General features: G+C 37.6%; 1 protein-coding gene across 2 annotated transcripts in view; it reads left to right on the top strand.

Moving 5' to 3' along the window:
• Nucleotides 1-15060, top strand: part of EDNRA (endothelin receptor type A) — a 34961-nt gene that overhangs the window by 5369 nt on the left and 14532 nt on the right. For both annotated transcript variants that reach the window (XM_075500943.1, XM_075500942.1), the window contains exon 3: nucleotides 11171-11298. In XM_075500943.1, coding sequence (XP_075357058.1) covers nucleotides 11171-11298 — 128 coding nt within the window. The remainder of the gene's footprint in view (nucleotides 1-11170; nucleotides 11299-15060) is intronic.

The raw sequence follows: 15060 nt of genomic DNA, 5'->3' as shown, positions 1-15060 counted from the left end.
AAGGCAGTATTCTTACTTCTCGTGGTATTTCTGATAAATTTTAAGGCAAAATGGCGTGTGTTTTTTTCAGAGCTGAGTTTGGGAAAGAACAGGTATTTTTATTACACATTTTTTTCTAACCTTTCAAGAGCTCTGCTGCTTCTTCACAAAGAGGAATGGAAATCTGGAATTAATTTTGCCTTTCAGAATTGCCTTTTGATAGCTAAAACTAACAATATTTTTTACATTCCCTTTATTACTTTGCAATACATTTTCCCTATTAATTTTCTGACACTTCTTTGGCATTCTATAGGTTGACTTGCCTTGCTGAGCCTATATGATGAGCTGAACTGTGGTCCTGAATATCTCTGTACAAATGAAATTACCTTAGCCTATATGAAAATTTATTTCTGTACTGCAGGGAAGTATTTGATAAATAAAGGCTGTGAATGAAACTGCAGCCCCTTGACATCAATGTATGTCAATTCCCACATGTAAGAAAGCAGAATTAAAATTGCATTTGCAAGCATAATTCTAGCTTTTAGTAATTTTTTGAGTGCTTGAACCTCCAAAATAAAGTACTTAAAAATTACCATATACAACCAGCTTGTTGTATAAGGTTCGCTGCACGTATTCTGATACAGGGAAGCATTTATAGCATTTGTAAGGGAGCTCTAGTACTTCTGATAAGAAATTATATTATTATTTATAGTCCATTTTTCAGATAAACCATTCAGTAATATGTCTGCTTACGTTAGGAGTTGATTTTAATGTTTGTTAAATGGCATTCCTGTTTGCATCACTAGGGATCCTAAAATCTATGGCACTATTTAGCTCCTCTTGTTGAGAGACAGTATGAAGGGTGGCCACTGGAAATATCACAATTTGAAAGTGGATAGTCTTTTAAGGAAAAAATGAAAGTGGTTTTATTTTTGTTTTAAAGTTTAAATTTTGAAGTATTTTACACACTTAGTTCTGAACTTTATTTTAAAGATTCTTTTAGCTTCAGAGTCAGCCTCATGTTGAACCATGTATTAGTATCCTATATAAAAAAATTGTGTCAAACACTTAATACCTTATAGGTCAGATCTTCATTTTTAGGAGGACAAAACAGCTCTGAAATCAGAATTAGAGTAACCAAGCATTCATCTGCATATTAAAATAATCAACAGTACACTATTAAGATGGCCACATCATATAGAACAAAATGTGTAATACTATGTAATTATAATGTAATATCAGAAATAGGTATAATCACTTTCCTGAAACATAAGGTAGCCTTAACTATTTTGAAACTACTTTCAAAAGAGAAGTAGGTAATGTTACTGATATTCAAATCCATTTTACAAATCCTTAGAAAGAAGCAGCTATTAGATTATAGTAATTAAAAATGTAAGGTCCTGGGAGAATTGAGTCCATCTTTCTGTTGTGCATTTACACATTTAACAAAGATGTGATGCTGGGGAAAAAAAAAAAGAAGTTATGTAATTTATGTCAGCTAAAGACATGATCACGGGTGTTTGGCGTTTTTAACCTTTCTTCATGGTACAGTAGGCTCAAAAATTCCCCCTTACTTTCTCCAATTACTGTAATTATATAGTGGATTCCATTTAGCAATTTGTTAAATGGATTGAGATGTGAGTAATATTCACTAGCCTCCTTTGAAGATACTCTGGATGTATTAAAGCCCCATTGCCCTTAATTACCGCCAGTATATCCACTTGTAGTATCAATTCAATACTAAAAATTGTAACAGATTGAGTTTTACAGGAAGGGTTCCAGTTATAAATCCAGCCTTAATAGACCGAACTAAGACAATTTCATTTTCAATCACATCTTTATAGCACCTGGACCCAGTTTCCTCTTTACTCAAAACATACCCATCTCAGACATTCAAGATGTCAAAGCCTAAAGCCTCCAAATCAGTAAGAATGACTTCTTTGCAGTGAAAAGAAGATTGGGAAATACAGCTTTTATGTTTTATGCTGCTGTAGAGGTAGGGTTTAGGCACTGAAGAAGAGACAGGTTTCATACCTCCTTTTCTAATATCAGGTGGTGGAGCACATAGCTGAAAGCTGCTGCATCACCTGCGTCACCCATCACTGCCATGTGTATTTGTAGCAAATAAGCTAAGTTTGGAGGCAGTGCATGAAAACTTCTTCAGAGGACTGCTTTCCATAAAGAAACTAGACATTTTTCTAAGGCTATAGATAGGCAGCAGCAGCAGAATATCCGTAGCACCACTATTGCCTTGGCTGCGCTAAAGCTCTTACGGCTGCCCTTACGGCTGCTGCTGTCACTGGTTAAAGTTTAGCAGAGCAACAGCAAGACCAACAGGTGCTCTCCACAGAAAAAGCTGTCCGTAGCTCTTCCCTGGGCTCATAGAGCTAGAAACACTCTAGGCCAAGGCTCTCACCTTTGGAATGGCAAAATTCAGTTTCAACTATGTTATTAGGAAGTCCTGAGCTGTCTCTGCTTCCATTTTTGTGCAATTTAGAGAAAAATGTTTAAATGAGTTCTGTTTATTGAAAAGCGACCTACATGGATTGACATAAATTATATTGCCTTACATCTTACTATGCTTAACTCCTTAAACCATTAGTTTACAAAGAAGTAGATTAAGCAAATTACCCAGCTTTTAACCTGTTTCTTTAAGGGTGAATAACAAACATTTTCCTAATTATTTTACTAGTATAAAGTGAAAGACATCTACCCAGAAAACAAGCGAGAGTGTCCACTGCTCAAACAGCTCAAGAAGATGCTTTCTTTAATAAACTCTTTTTTGTTAGTAAATTGGTATTCATCCTTACCTGAGTTGCAACAGCGTCTAAATCTGAGTAGTCCACCTAGAACATCACGAGTCTAAATATAAAAGGTAGCTGACAGTAAGCAAAGATCTTCAGCCATTTTGTCTTTGGTAAGGGAAGACTTAGCTGAGGCATTTCATAGAAGTTTTTCAACATCAGAGCAAATGCATAAGAGTTAGACCAATCCCTTCTTAATCACAAATTATTTGGCATATCTGATTACCTTTACTGACAGAATTAATATTATACATAAGCAGGGATGATGATTAAACACATTGGGACTGATCCTATAGGCTAATAGAGCAAGTGACATCCATAGTAGTTATAGTTTTGTGCCAAAGGAGTATAAGGCCAAGCCCACAGCACACATAAAGTTAAGTGTACTTAGAAAAGAAACCCCCTTTTAAAAGCAAAATTTGTCATGTGCAGCGTATATTTCTCAATGAAGTACCAACACCAGCAGGAAAGTCTGAGGCCACCAGCTTAACAACTGCATTCTGGCTTTCACTGAATTCTTATCAGTAATTCCAAGAAGCAACACGTTGGTAGCCCAGTGTGATGCAGAAAGCCATATAACTTGCTCAGAGCATGACCGATTATTTGGGTGTATGTCTCCATACACCCAAATGTATGATCACTCCATGCAGTGATCATACATAAAAGAAATCTAGAGGTAGCACAGGAATTGATCACTGAGTCCTGAAGGCAGAAGTTACCCAAAATGAAACAGGGAAGGGAAGTCCATCAGGAATCTGTTCTCTCCATCTACTACACCTTCCTAGCAGAAAGTGTTTAATGTGCATACCAAGGTCGGAGTTAAGGAAGAGATTTTATATTCTAGGTCTTAGTTCAAGATCCACTCTGCCTTTAACTAATGGCTGTACTTTGGGAGGGTGGGATATATGTTCCCTTCAATGCACAGGCAGCTCCTCCCTCCCTCATCTTCAATTTCACCTCTCATGCCTGCCTTGCTGTTCTGTGGATTTGTAATACCGTACAGTACCTAGAGACTCTAGGTTTAACAGAATATTTTAGTATGTTCACTCTCTTTATTTTTCAATCAGCTGAACTCTACAGATAACAATTGTTTTGATTGTGCATATCCAGGGTTTACCAGTTCTGCAGTAATTTCTTAGCAATCCTGTCACTCTCGTTAGCAACACACAAAAGACAACACGGCTGGAACAATAAAAAAAGCAGTATTTTGCCCAGGGATTGAAAAAATTATTTTCAACAAATCACCATGCACATAAGCACACCTTGCAGCTCATTTCCCTGAAGAAGAGCAGCACAGCGTGAGAAACAGTCTACCTAAAAGGTTGGGAAGTTAGCCAACACCACAGAACAACAAAAAAGAAACTAATCCTAATTTGTAAACAGCAAAAATACCACAGGGGAGATGTCTAAAGTTGTTAGGAATGCTTTACTGCTAAGTAGATTTTTGTAATATACAAACATTTTAACAAGAATGTAAAACCTAGGATTTATTTTTTACCAGTTAGTCGAGACAGAATATTGTGCTTCAAAACCAGGGCATTTGTTTTCTTACCTTTCAGGATCTCTTGAAGTATAATCTATTTTCTCTTGTGTAAAAACTATACATTCCCTTCCGTAGCTGCCTAAGCAGGAGAAAAAGACTGCACGCATTCATGAAATGGCATGAGACCCTCTGCTACCTCCACCTTTACTCAGCTGGGCAAAGACGAGCAAAATAGCAGAAAAAGCTGTGGTAGGGCAATTCAGAGGAAAAAATGTCTTTGATGGTTCTCATGCATCCCCACATAACCTTTCTTCCTTCCAGAAAAAAACACAGTCTTTTATCCACCCAAAGTGGAAAAAAGATGGTTCTTGGTTGTAGCAAAATTAGGAATGTATTTCCTGCAAAGAACAGTTGAAGAGATGCAGTGTGCCTTCTCTACCATGGCAGTATCGTGAATCTAAGTATAAGGAAAAAACCAAGTGATACCAAAGTTAGCAGAAGCCCGAGCTATCACGTCACCATGATATACTCAATATTAGTCTTGTGCTCTGCATTATAAAGGTTAGCCTTGCTCTTTGTTTTCCTCTGCTTTTCCCCTACCCACTGCCCTTCTGAAAGTTGAGGCTTTTCACTCCAGCAGCGGGAAGGGAAGGAATACCTAGAGACAGGTTGGGTTCTCTCTCCTTTACCCTTACAGCTCTCCCTCTTCCCAGCAAAGTGGTGGAGCTCAGCTGAGTTACATATGTGGGATGACCAACAGTCTGCAGGTCCCAAGCAAGAAATGGATGAGGATTGTCCTGCAATGCAATTGTCTCTTGGATATATGGGTTGTAGGAAGAAGAGAAAGGCTTGAGAACATGCAGTGAATTCTTGTCCTATGAAGTTCCATGGGGACAGAAGGGTCCCAGTTGAGTCACTGAATCAAAATACCACAAGCAGGAGACTCAATCCACCCTTCTTGCTAAATAACCAGTCTTACAGATCAGAGACAGGAGGAACACTTCAGTCAGAATCATCATCTTTTGTCACTTAATGCAGTCAGCTCAGTGGTATAGACCTTGGACACTTCTGTGTTCAGTCATATTTCACCAGGATTCCAACCAAAACACCAGGTACCACATTTGGCCCATGCCTTGAAGCAGACAAGGGCATACATAATTGTAGAACGCAATTTAAGACAGAGCTTTACCAAGACAGCTAAATGTCTCCTAGAGGAAACTAGCCTTAAAAAACAAATGAAAAAACCCCCCAAGTGTGCTGATCTGACAAAAACAGAGGAATTTCTCTTGTCTTTCATTCTGGGCTATGTTGCAAGGAAAGGAAATCACCCTGGAATACACTGGTTTTGTAACTCCTACTCCACAGTTAGGAGATGCTGGTCACTTATACAACTAGACGTTATCTATACAAACAGAAATCTGCTGGTTTGGTCCCTTTCTCCATTACTGCACAAGTGTAAGAGAAGTCAGGGAATAAAGAAGGTATTTCTATTTGTCCTGCTGAAGACAGAGCAGAAACTCTGCCAGGGTTGTGCCAGAGTTCATTACTGTGCCATCAGTGTCGTTGAACACTCAAACACCATGAAACCTAGGAGAGGATCCTGCATGGGGGTGGCACGAGGGGCAAGCACTCTCCGCACGAAACACAGCTCAGCTTCTGGGAAGCAGAGCTCGTGTGCCAGCACAACAATGGTCCCCAGCGGATATAGGAAGAGGAAGGCTCTAGAGCACCAGGATGAGATCAGAGCAGGAAAGGGCAGGTATGAAACCTTTGCTTTCATCCTCAGTGCCATGTGGCAGAGAGAGAGGACCTCCTGACATGTAGTTGTTGAACCAAAGCAGTTTTTATAGAGCAGCTCAGAGCCGGTTCATATCCAGCACCTAACCCAGTCCATCTATTTTGGGCTGAGCTCCAGGGTCATCATCTGCCTGTAAACACACAGTATCAGCCTAGTATGAGATAAACATGGAGGATGCACATGAGCATGTACTGGTGAATACTCATGTGGTTGGATTATAACATTCTCTCTTTTAGACTATATATAAATTGCTTGGGATGCACAGTGGGATTTTATCTATGTTTTGTACATCAGCTAGCATACTAATGGGGGTTAGAAAATAGCAACAGCAGTAGAATAAAATCAACTGAGTGACATTTAAAAATCATTGCAAAGGAATGTTCTCAGCGCTGCTGTCTTGTTTGTTTCAAGCTGCAGCGTCAGGGCAGAGAGGCCATATAAAGCAGCAGAGAAGGGGGGATGCTCAAGGAAGCTGTGGCTGTCTGGTCACTTTGCTGAGGTTTTTTAAGACCGACAGTAGAACCTTGAAATCTTGGTTTCTGATTTCAGTGTAAAAATATGCTGTTGACTACACTCTTTTCTCGCTCAGGAATTGCACCACAGTTGAACTGTATGAAATACTCCTAAATTGCAAGTTGCACAAGGGAAAAGTACATTTCCTTTGCCGCTTGTCTTATTTTGAAACCTCAGAGATTTTGTGAGTGGGTTTGCAAAAGCACAATCCATTTGACCAACTCATGGAGAACTGGGATACAAGTTGGGATAATCAGCCTGATTCCTCCTACCCTTGTGCCTTGAGAGAAAATGTAATCTGCTAAAATTTCATACTCATTTTGTTTGGATATTAAAACATGCAAAAGCACTCGAAGAGCAGAGCCAGTAGTCCCAGTTCTTATATTGTACCTAAGTAAATCAGGACTAATTCAATTAAATTCCTGGGCCCATTTTTTTATACAAAATAAATGTGTTATTTCCCTCTGAAGTTTCTGTACCCTGCGAGGGCAGAACAGAGGGCAATGGACTTGTTTTGGTGTAAAATTAGTAAACCCAAAGACAGGATCAGATTTGCTGACTGAAAATATCTACAGAAGAAAAAACTGGCACCTGATCCAAGGGGAAGTAAGGAATGCATAGCTGATGCGGAATGATAATGGAGTATACCTACGGAAATTATTGCAAAGTTAATCTTAAAAATCAAATAACTTAATTCTGATCCCAGTGATTTTGATTCAAATCAACTTGAAAAGAATGTCTAATGATTTGGTATTGATGTTACTTCAATTAGTGGAAAAATGTAAGAAACAAAAGGAATAAAATACTTTTAATCTTAAAAAAAGGAGAGGTTCCTGGGGTGTGGGGAAGATGTGCATGTGCTGGAACCATGATAAAGCTTCCCTGTGAGGAGTAATGAGGTAGTGAACCTTCTTCAAGTACAACACTCTTCTTTTTGAAGCTAATATTTGCCTTGTAGTAACAGAGTTTCACAGTCACTGCAAAGGGCTTGTTCATTTCTATTGCGGAGTATACGCTACAGCCACAGTTAGTGCACATAAATGAATAGGTGGCTATCTTTCAGTTGCCTTTTAAAGTGTGATCTATAATGATAAATCAGTTTTGCGGCTCTGGTTGGCACAGGGGATTGATAAAAGTCTGCTAGGGCCTCTTTTCCCTGGCAGTGCCATTCATAATTTAGCCTTCACCCAGTGGTGCCTGAAAACTATTCTGATTTTACCCAAACCCAGACAAGAGTCTGGAGCCGAAATTCCATGTGACTACAACTGGTTGGAGACTTACCATGGATTCAGATTGTTCTTTCTTTTTCCAAATTTTTTTTCCTGCAGCCCCGACATAAACTAAAGCCTCATGCAAGAGTTCGAGGCAAAAGGCAAAAATATGCCCTGCAAACATTTGTTATAGTATTGCAAATATATCTAGAAAATAATTCTGCTGGAGCTTTCAATGTATTTTATTCAGTCAATAAATACAGAAAAAAATCAGACAAACTAATCAACGGCTTGCAGGTATAATCTCATTACCTTTGTTACTGAAGGTACTGACAATAGTTAAATCACCAATCCTAGTGATCCATTCCCTAGCCCTCCGGCACAAGGGGGATTTGCTTTCATCAAATGTGATTGTCCTAAACTGGAATACCAGTGCAAAAAGGTGCTTGCATTTTCTCTGCTGTGGTCTTGATGGTAAACAAGCTACTCAGCTCTCCTTGAAGAAGGCGAGTTCTCAATATGCCAGAAAACACACAGCAACGTATAGCAACAGAACAAGAGCAAATGGAACCACATTTATATGATATTCTAACACTCTCAAGAAATAGAGAGTAGACAAACTTGGATTGATTCTATAGCTTATGTTGAGAAATCTCATTTTAATATTCAGCTGAAGAGAAAAAATAATCCAGTAAAAAAATATAATGCCTAACAGGTAACACCTTACCTATTTAACGAGCAGTCATACACATAAGTTTGCTTCATAGTATTAACACCTGGTTGGCTGAAAGCTACGAATTGCTAAAATCTGTCTTGAAATACAAGTAATCAAATGACAACATGAATATGGTCCTAGAGAGACATAGGCAGCATGTAGTACATAGCTGCTTCCAGCATTTTTGAGGTATTATTGGGGGAAAAAAAAGAACAAGTAATTTAGCATTGTGATGAATGGCTATAAAAAAGAGGGGATGTGAAAAAGCCAGATCAGGACTGACTATAAAGAGAAGATTAATTCCTACAAATCTGGCATTCAGTGATAAATATCCTGTACTCTACAGCAAAGTGCTCTGAAAAAATCATGCTGTGAAAAAAACAGAAAGGTAACTCCTACCTTAACGGAGATAAAGAGAGATGTGAATTTTAACTCCCCATAGTTAACATTTATATTGTTAAAGGTAGCGATTATTGTATGTTTCAATGTAACAGTAATTTACACAGAAATAAAATGTTTACTTTGAATACTACCATCTTAGGCCACAACCAAAATTTGTTTTTCTAATTCTGCAGACAGAATCCACCCACTCTTACTAGATGAGCGTGTTCCAGAGCCTAAGCTTGTACTGAAAAAAATTTCTAGTCCTTGCGGTTGCAAAGATAACTCTCAAAACGTGAACTGACTGTAAGCAAAGTCTGCCCAAGTATGAAGATGGCCTGGCAGTACAGGTCTGCAAGAAAGTAAACTCTGAAAACAACAATTCAAATTTCTATTGATGTAATCATATTCCAAACAGTATAATCTTTGCTGAGTTTTTAACTGTAAAAATGTTAAAAATATATGATTCATAGGTTGTGTTTATCATTGAAAGAACACCACTAACTTTGCATGCAGAATGCAATGGCATCAGTCCTTGCACACTTGTGCAGATGCAAGTATGATTCCTTGTTCTTTCTTTTCCATTTTGCGCTCTTGCCCAGGGACAGCTAGACTGTGGCACATCACACATACTGTATTTATTGGAAATGCTTGTTATGCCACCAGTTTATCTCCACCTTATGCACCTGAAAATAAAACTGTTGCAAAGTTGAAATCTATTTTAGTTCCATAAAACAGTCCCTGGTCTGGATCTGACTATCTTCAAAAATTCCATAAAATTAGGTTTTAGAAGCTTTCAGAAGCTTGGGTTTGGTTTATAATTGTTACTCCATAGTGTATCATTTGCTGTCTTCCTCTGAAGCAAACAACAACATCTCCAAATTTAGACAGTACCATCAAAATGTGCAGTGTTCTAGCCTTTTTTCAGTAAGGCTTAATATAAATCCAATGACTGCACAGTAGTAATAATTATTTAATTATCCACTACGACAATTATTATTACTGCCTTTAAAAATGTGCCCCCTGTTTATATAGGGGATACAACATCCACTATGATGTGGACAAAGTTACATATCTGGCTCAAGCACTTGGTATTTTCATTTCAAATCTCATGCTTTCTATTACACAACCACTTTAACAGAAGTTGATAAGAGCATAAGGACTGCTGGGCTATATCACACAAAGAACTCGTCTTACCTCTTACTCAGTATCCTATCCCTGACAAAGGCTCAGTAGCAGAGACTTAGGGAAGAAGATTAAAAAAATGGTAGTGCAAGAGTGACTCTTCCCCTTCTGGTGAGAAGGTTTAGTGACTTCGTTTTTCAAAAGAACTATTCATGGTGCCTGCAAGATCCATTTCTTGAGTGGAATCAGCTAAGTTACTCAGTAGCTCGGTACTTTGTGTGGACTTAATAATTTCACTTACTACATTTACTTACATTGAATGTAATGTGCCATTTTATTGCCAGGCACCCAGTAAAGGGAGATCTGTGACTCTGTAGATTGACTATCCTGAATAATTTTGTATCCTGTATTTTGTACGTATACTTGTTCAAAGCTTTAACAGTTACAGCTAGAAAGATTACTGTTTACATGCTAATTACTCACAACTATTCACATGAATCAATGTATTCATGTTCGTTATGTAAATGCCTCCTTGGAAATACTAATCTAAACCCCAGCCACTCATTCACGTCTTTCCAAATGGATGCTTTTCTGTTGCCTTGTAGTACAGCCCACATGTGTGTATGATGGTAGTCCTTTAAAACATAATATGGAACAAATTATGAATGTACAATATTTTCTCCACACACTTAAGAATCTGGCAGCGAATATTGTCATGAGTTACATAGTGGTACATTTACAATGACAAGAATCTACTTGCGTGCAGCCTGAGAATTTGGCTCTGAGGTATTTCATTATGAACTGTGAGTTATGCTTTGACTGCTTGGTTCTGGGACATGGTAATTGCAACCATTTATGACAGGGTTGAGTTAGATTTTCATTATTCAATCCTGGTGGCTGAAGCACAATAATAAAAAAATCTTTTAACAATGCCAGTTACTATTACAACAGTACACGGTCAACACCTAAGTTTAAACTTTCACCCTCTGTGCTTCTATAGTAGCAGTTACTTCCCAGATTCACTCAGTACTAAGGATATGCTCGAGGTGTGGAGAATTCAAGGTTACAATGGCTGTGTCAAAGACAAGAAATAATTACAATTGTTACATACTTGCTAAGTTACTGTTTAAATATTCTGATTATTTTCTATTTTCTCTTTAGCTCCTTGCTCAGAAGTGGCCTTTTGGAGATTCTGAATTTGGACAGTTTCTTTGCAAATTCCTTCCCTTTATACAGAAGGCATCTGTGGGAATCACAGTCCTTAATCTCTGTGCCCTTAGTGTGGACAGGTACAGTATGTTTTACTCTTTTGACAGACACTGTTCTTGCCCTTGCAGTTTTCTGCAAACTGGAAGCGCTCACTATGGTCTTCGCAGGCAGACTACAGTACAGATGTAACTTACATTCTGTATTTTGATATCCTGGCTATAACAAAGCACCACATCTGTGGCTCAAAGTATAATATGAAGACATTGGACTAATTAACTTTACAGGTTTTTTAAAGGTATTTAAAAGCTCTAGTAAAGCATTATTTCAATTTCCTTTACCAGACAAAAATCTATTGGGATTTGACTCAGTATTCAGACTTCTTTCTTTCATATGACCTCATGTTTGTTTTGTATTTGAACAAGATCATAATCTTTAGTCTTAAAAATAATTTTTTCAACTCACTGCCTATGGACAATAATTACAGTGTTTATTTTGACAACTTTTATAACTAATCAAGTTTTCTTGAAAAACATGTTCGAAACTTGCTTTGATAGTTTCACGTTGACAGTTTGAAAATTAATGCCTCTGCTAAAAGTGCTCAGGAAGATACATAAACCTTTTGATAGAACAACAGCTAAGATGCTTTTGAACATTATTCTTTTATGCTTTTTTTATTCATACATATAAGGCAATAGCAGATGAAGACTTCACTTCTGTAAAAGCTATTTTTATTGGTCTTAAGTTTACTTGATCATGTTCTAGTCCAAAATATCAGTAATTCTGATACAGAAAATATTGATAAATAAAATACATTATGTGTATTAGTACAGTGATGCAAAGGTAAAAGAAACTTTAAAGTTAATCTTGGTTTGGTTTTATATAAAAAGTTGATATACGAGGTTTGCAATGGATGAGTAACTTAGTAGTATCCATACTTGAAATACAGTTCCTTATTGCATTAGTAACTCATTAGTTGAACCCAGAAATGAAAAAAATGTAACACAGGCAAGTGTTCTATTTCCATTTTTGAGTCTGAGAACTATAGAAAGAATTCTATTTCTCAAACAATATCTGTCCAGCATAAAATACAATCCCATGGACTGCTCTAAGGAATAAATCATAGATCAAGCACATCTGAAACAGACAGTTTGTTAGATAAGTTCTGACCAATGCAGTTTCACTAGATTTAGTCCTGCTGTTACATACATTTTCATAAATTGGAAGTAACTCAGCTGAAGCTACCTCTGTATATATGCACATATATATTTTTACAAGCACTGATTTTCTAATCCTCACAACAACAAAATGCTGTTTCCATTTGAGTATAAAGTCTTGTATGGGATCAGACTCAGACTATTTAATTTCCTCCCCCAGTTTACATGCTTTGCCAAGTACATATTCTTTATCATCTGGTGCTACTCTAGTAAATGGTTGCAGAGAATGTGTGTTAGGAAACAGATGTATACAGCCAGATTCTGATATTGGCTAACATGAAGTGAATCTAGGTTAAATCACCATGAAATCAGGATCTGAGAGCACCTTCAACCAGTTAGGTTGGGCACTGGAAGTGGCATAGTCACATTAATACAAAATTCCACATCAGCTAACGTTTGCTTTTTAGTATAGAAAATGAGTAAATATGGAATTGTGTGCTGTCACAGCTGGACTGTTTCCGGTCTACAGGCGAGTTATTTTTTTCTTAAAAAAGCTCCTGAAAACTATCACATTTATAGTTATTTTGGGTGTCCATATATGGAATTGCATTCTACAAAGTAGAAAAAGATAGAGCCAATTGGTATAATGAATTCAGAGCTTCACAGCTTTGATAATTGTTGACTCTCTGCCCCTATTGCAGACTACAGCCTTAATTGAGAGCAAGATTTTTTTTTCCTACAAGGACTGTTCTCTGTGCCAACTACATCCTATTGTGAAACTCCACTCGTTACTACTACCCCTCAAACAAAGTGACTTGCACTGACAGTGTATTAAGGTTTAAGTGTGCATGCCCAAGGGGACCAATGTCCACTCACTCTCCACCCCTTGGGTGGAGAGGGTTTTAAGAGGCTGACAGAAAACACCAAACCAGCCATTCACTCTTTAGAGGAAGCTCACATTTGTTTCAGATGCCTCTCAGGCATTTTTAAACTCTAGGTCATGATGGTGACGATAGTCTGACTCTTTTTCTAAACAGCGCCTGACTGTGACTAAGAGGAAGGGTATTTCCCTTCCTGAGGTTTTACTCTCGCTTATGTCTCAGACATAATGATTTTGATGAAGAAATGGTTTTAAGAAGAAGAGTGAAGATATGGATCTCATTTAATATGTATACACCCTCTTCTTGCCTCCTCTGCATACCAAATTGCATAGAACAGTAATCTCAGGGTAGGTACTTTCATCTGGCCCAGCTTCCAGTAAGTGTATTAGATAAGTCAAGATGTTACCACTAAAACAAAGCTCTAAGAGCTTTATTGTATTAAGAGCTTTGCGATCAACACACTGCTGGCTATCTTTAAAATGAAGAACACCCGTTATCTCTCACAAAGAAGAGGAATAGATCGGTATCAGCAACAATAGTGTAATTTAGGAACTGTTCTGACACTAATCTGGATAGTGACTGCTTCTTAACATCCTTGATCAAGTCTCTTATCTTTTCTGTATTGCTTTTCCCTCTTATAAAGGGCTGATGATACTTGCAGAACAAAAATATGTTACACTAGTGGGCTATTTGAACAACTAATTTTCTAATGCAGTCAAAAGGAATAGGGAAACAAAAGCATCTAGTCTGAAGACAGCAGGCATAGGGGACTAATAGTCCACAGACAAGCTATAGCCCATGATCTAATTTTCATATACTCCTTGATTTCATTTCATAAGGCCCACAATACATTTTCTTTTTTTAATTCTGGTTAGATACCACTATGGTAAAGTTCATCCAAATTGTTCCAAGAACTAACCTGGGCCACAGCAAAAGCCACAACCATGCTGCATTAACGAGACAAATACTGGAAGGCTAACTAGAGTTCTAGAATTATTCTTTACCAAAGAATGTTGAAATCATGAAGAGGGTGTAGAAAAGTATCAGAAATGACTCAGTGGCCTTACAGATCTCAATTTGTTGCTTATCAAAAACGATACTTAAGAAGCCACTTAAATATAATATCCAAGTACTAAAATACAGATGATGTATCAGATATCCATGGGATCGTTAGCTTAGCAAAGAAAGTTATAATAAGAACCTACAGAACAAGATTTCAGCCAGACAAATTCCAAACGAAAATAAGGTACACATTTTTAACAATGAGGGTCATTAACTACAAGAAGAAACCATCAGGGAAAGGCAAAGTTGTCCTGCTCCTAATGTTCTCAGATCAAGACAGGATGTCCTTCAAATCAAGACAGGATGTCCTTCTGAAAGAAATGCTTTAAGCAAGTTATAACTAGATAGGAGTGCAAAATATTTAATTGTATGTGTGTATTCTTCGTGATGTAATTATCCCTTGTCCTTAAATACTATGCATCTCTAAATGCAAGTAGCAGGAGGGACTGCAGAGTCCATGAAAAGCAAGTTGGAATGAGTAACTAAGAATGGGAGAAGAGGGAGGAGAAGAAAACAGAGGAGAGAGAGCAACTGAAAGGCACAATATACTAAAGTTGACAGCACATGAATGAGCAGCAGAAAACGAAAAGGGGAGAGAGAAGAGGAGCCACAACATTAAACAGAGAAAAGGAAACGACCTGGAAAAGAACTGAATATTTTAGACAAGGTTGGAGACAAAAGGGAAACAAACAGAAAAAAAACAAAAGTAAGACAAAACACATGCATATAGATTTTATATTGGGGA

The sequence above is a fragment of the Mycteria americana genome, chromosome 4, assembly GCF_035582795.1.
Source record: "Mycteria americana isolate JAX WOST 10 ecotype Jacksonville Zoo and Gardens chromosome 4, USCA_MyAme_1.0, whole genome shotgun sequence".
Classification (NCBI taxonomy): Eukaryota; Metazoa; Chordata; class Aves; order Ciconiiformes; family Ciconiidae; genus Mycteria; species Mycteria americana.
The sequence above is the reverse complement of the archived record's forward strand: the minus strand, read 5'-3'. Positions and strand labels throughout refer to the sequence as shown.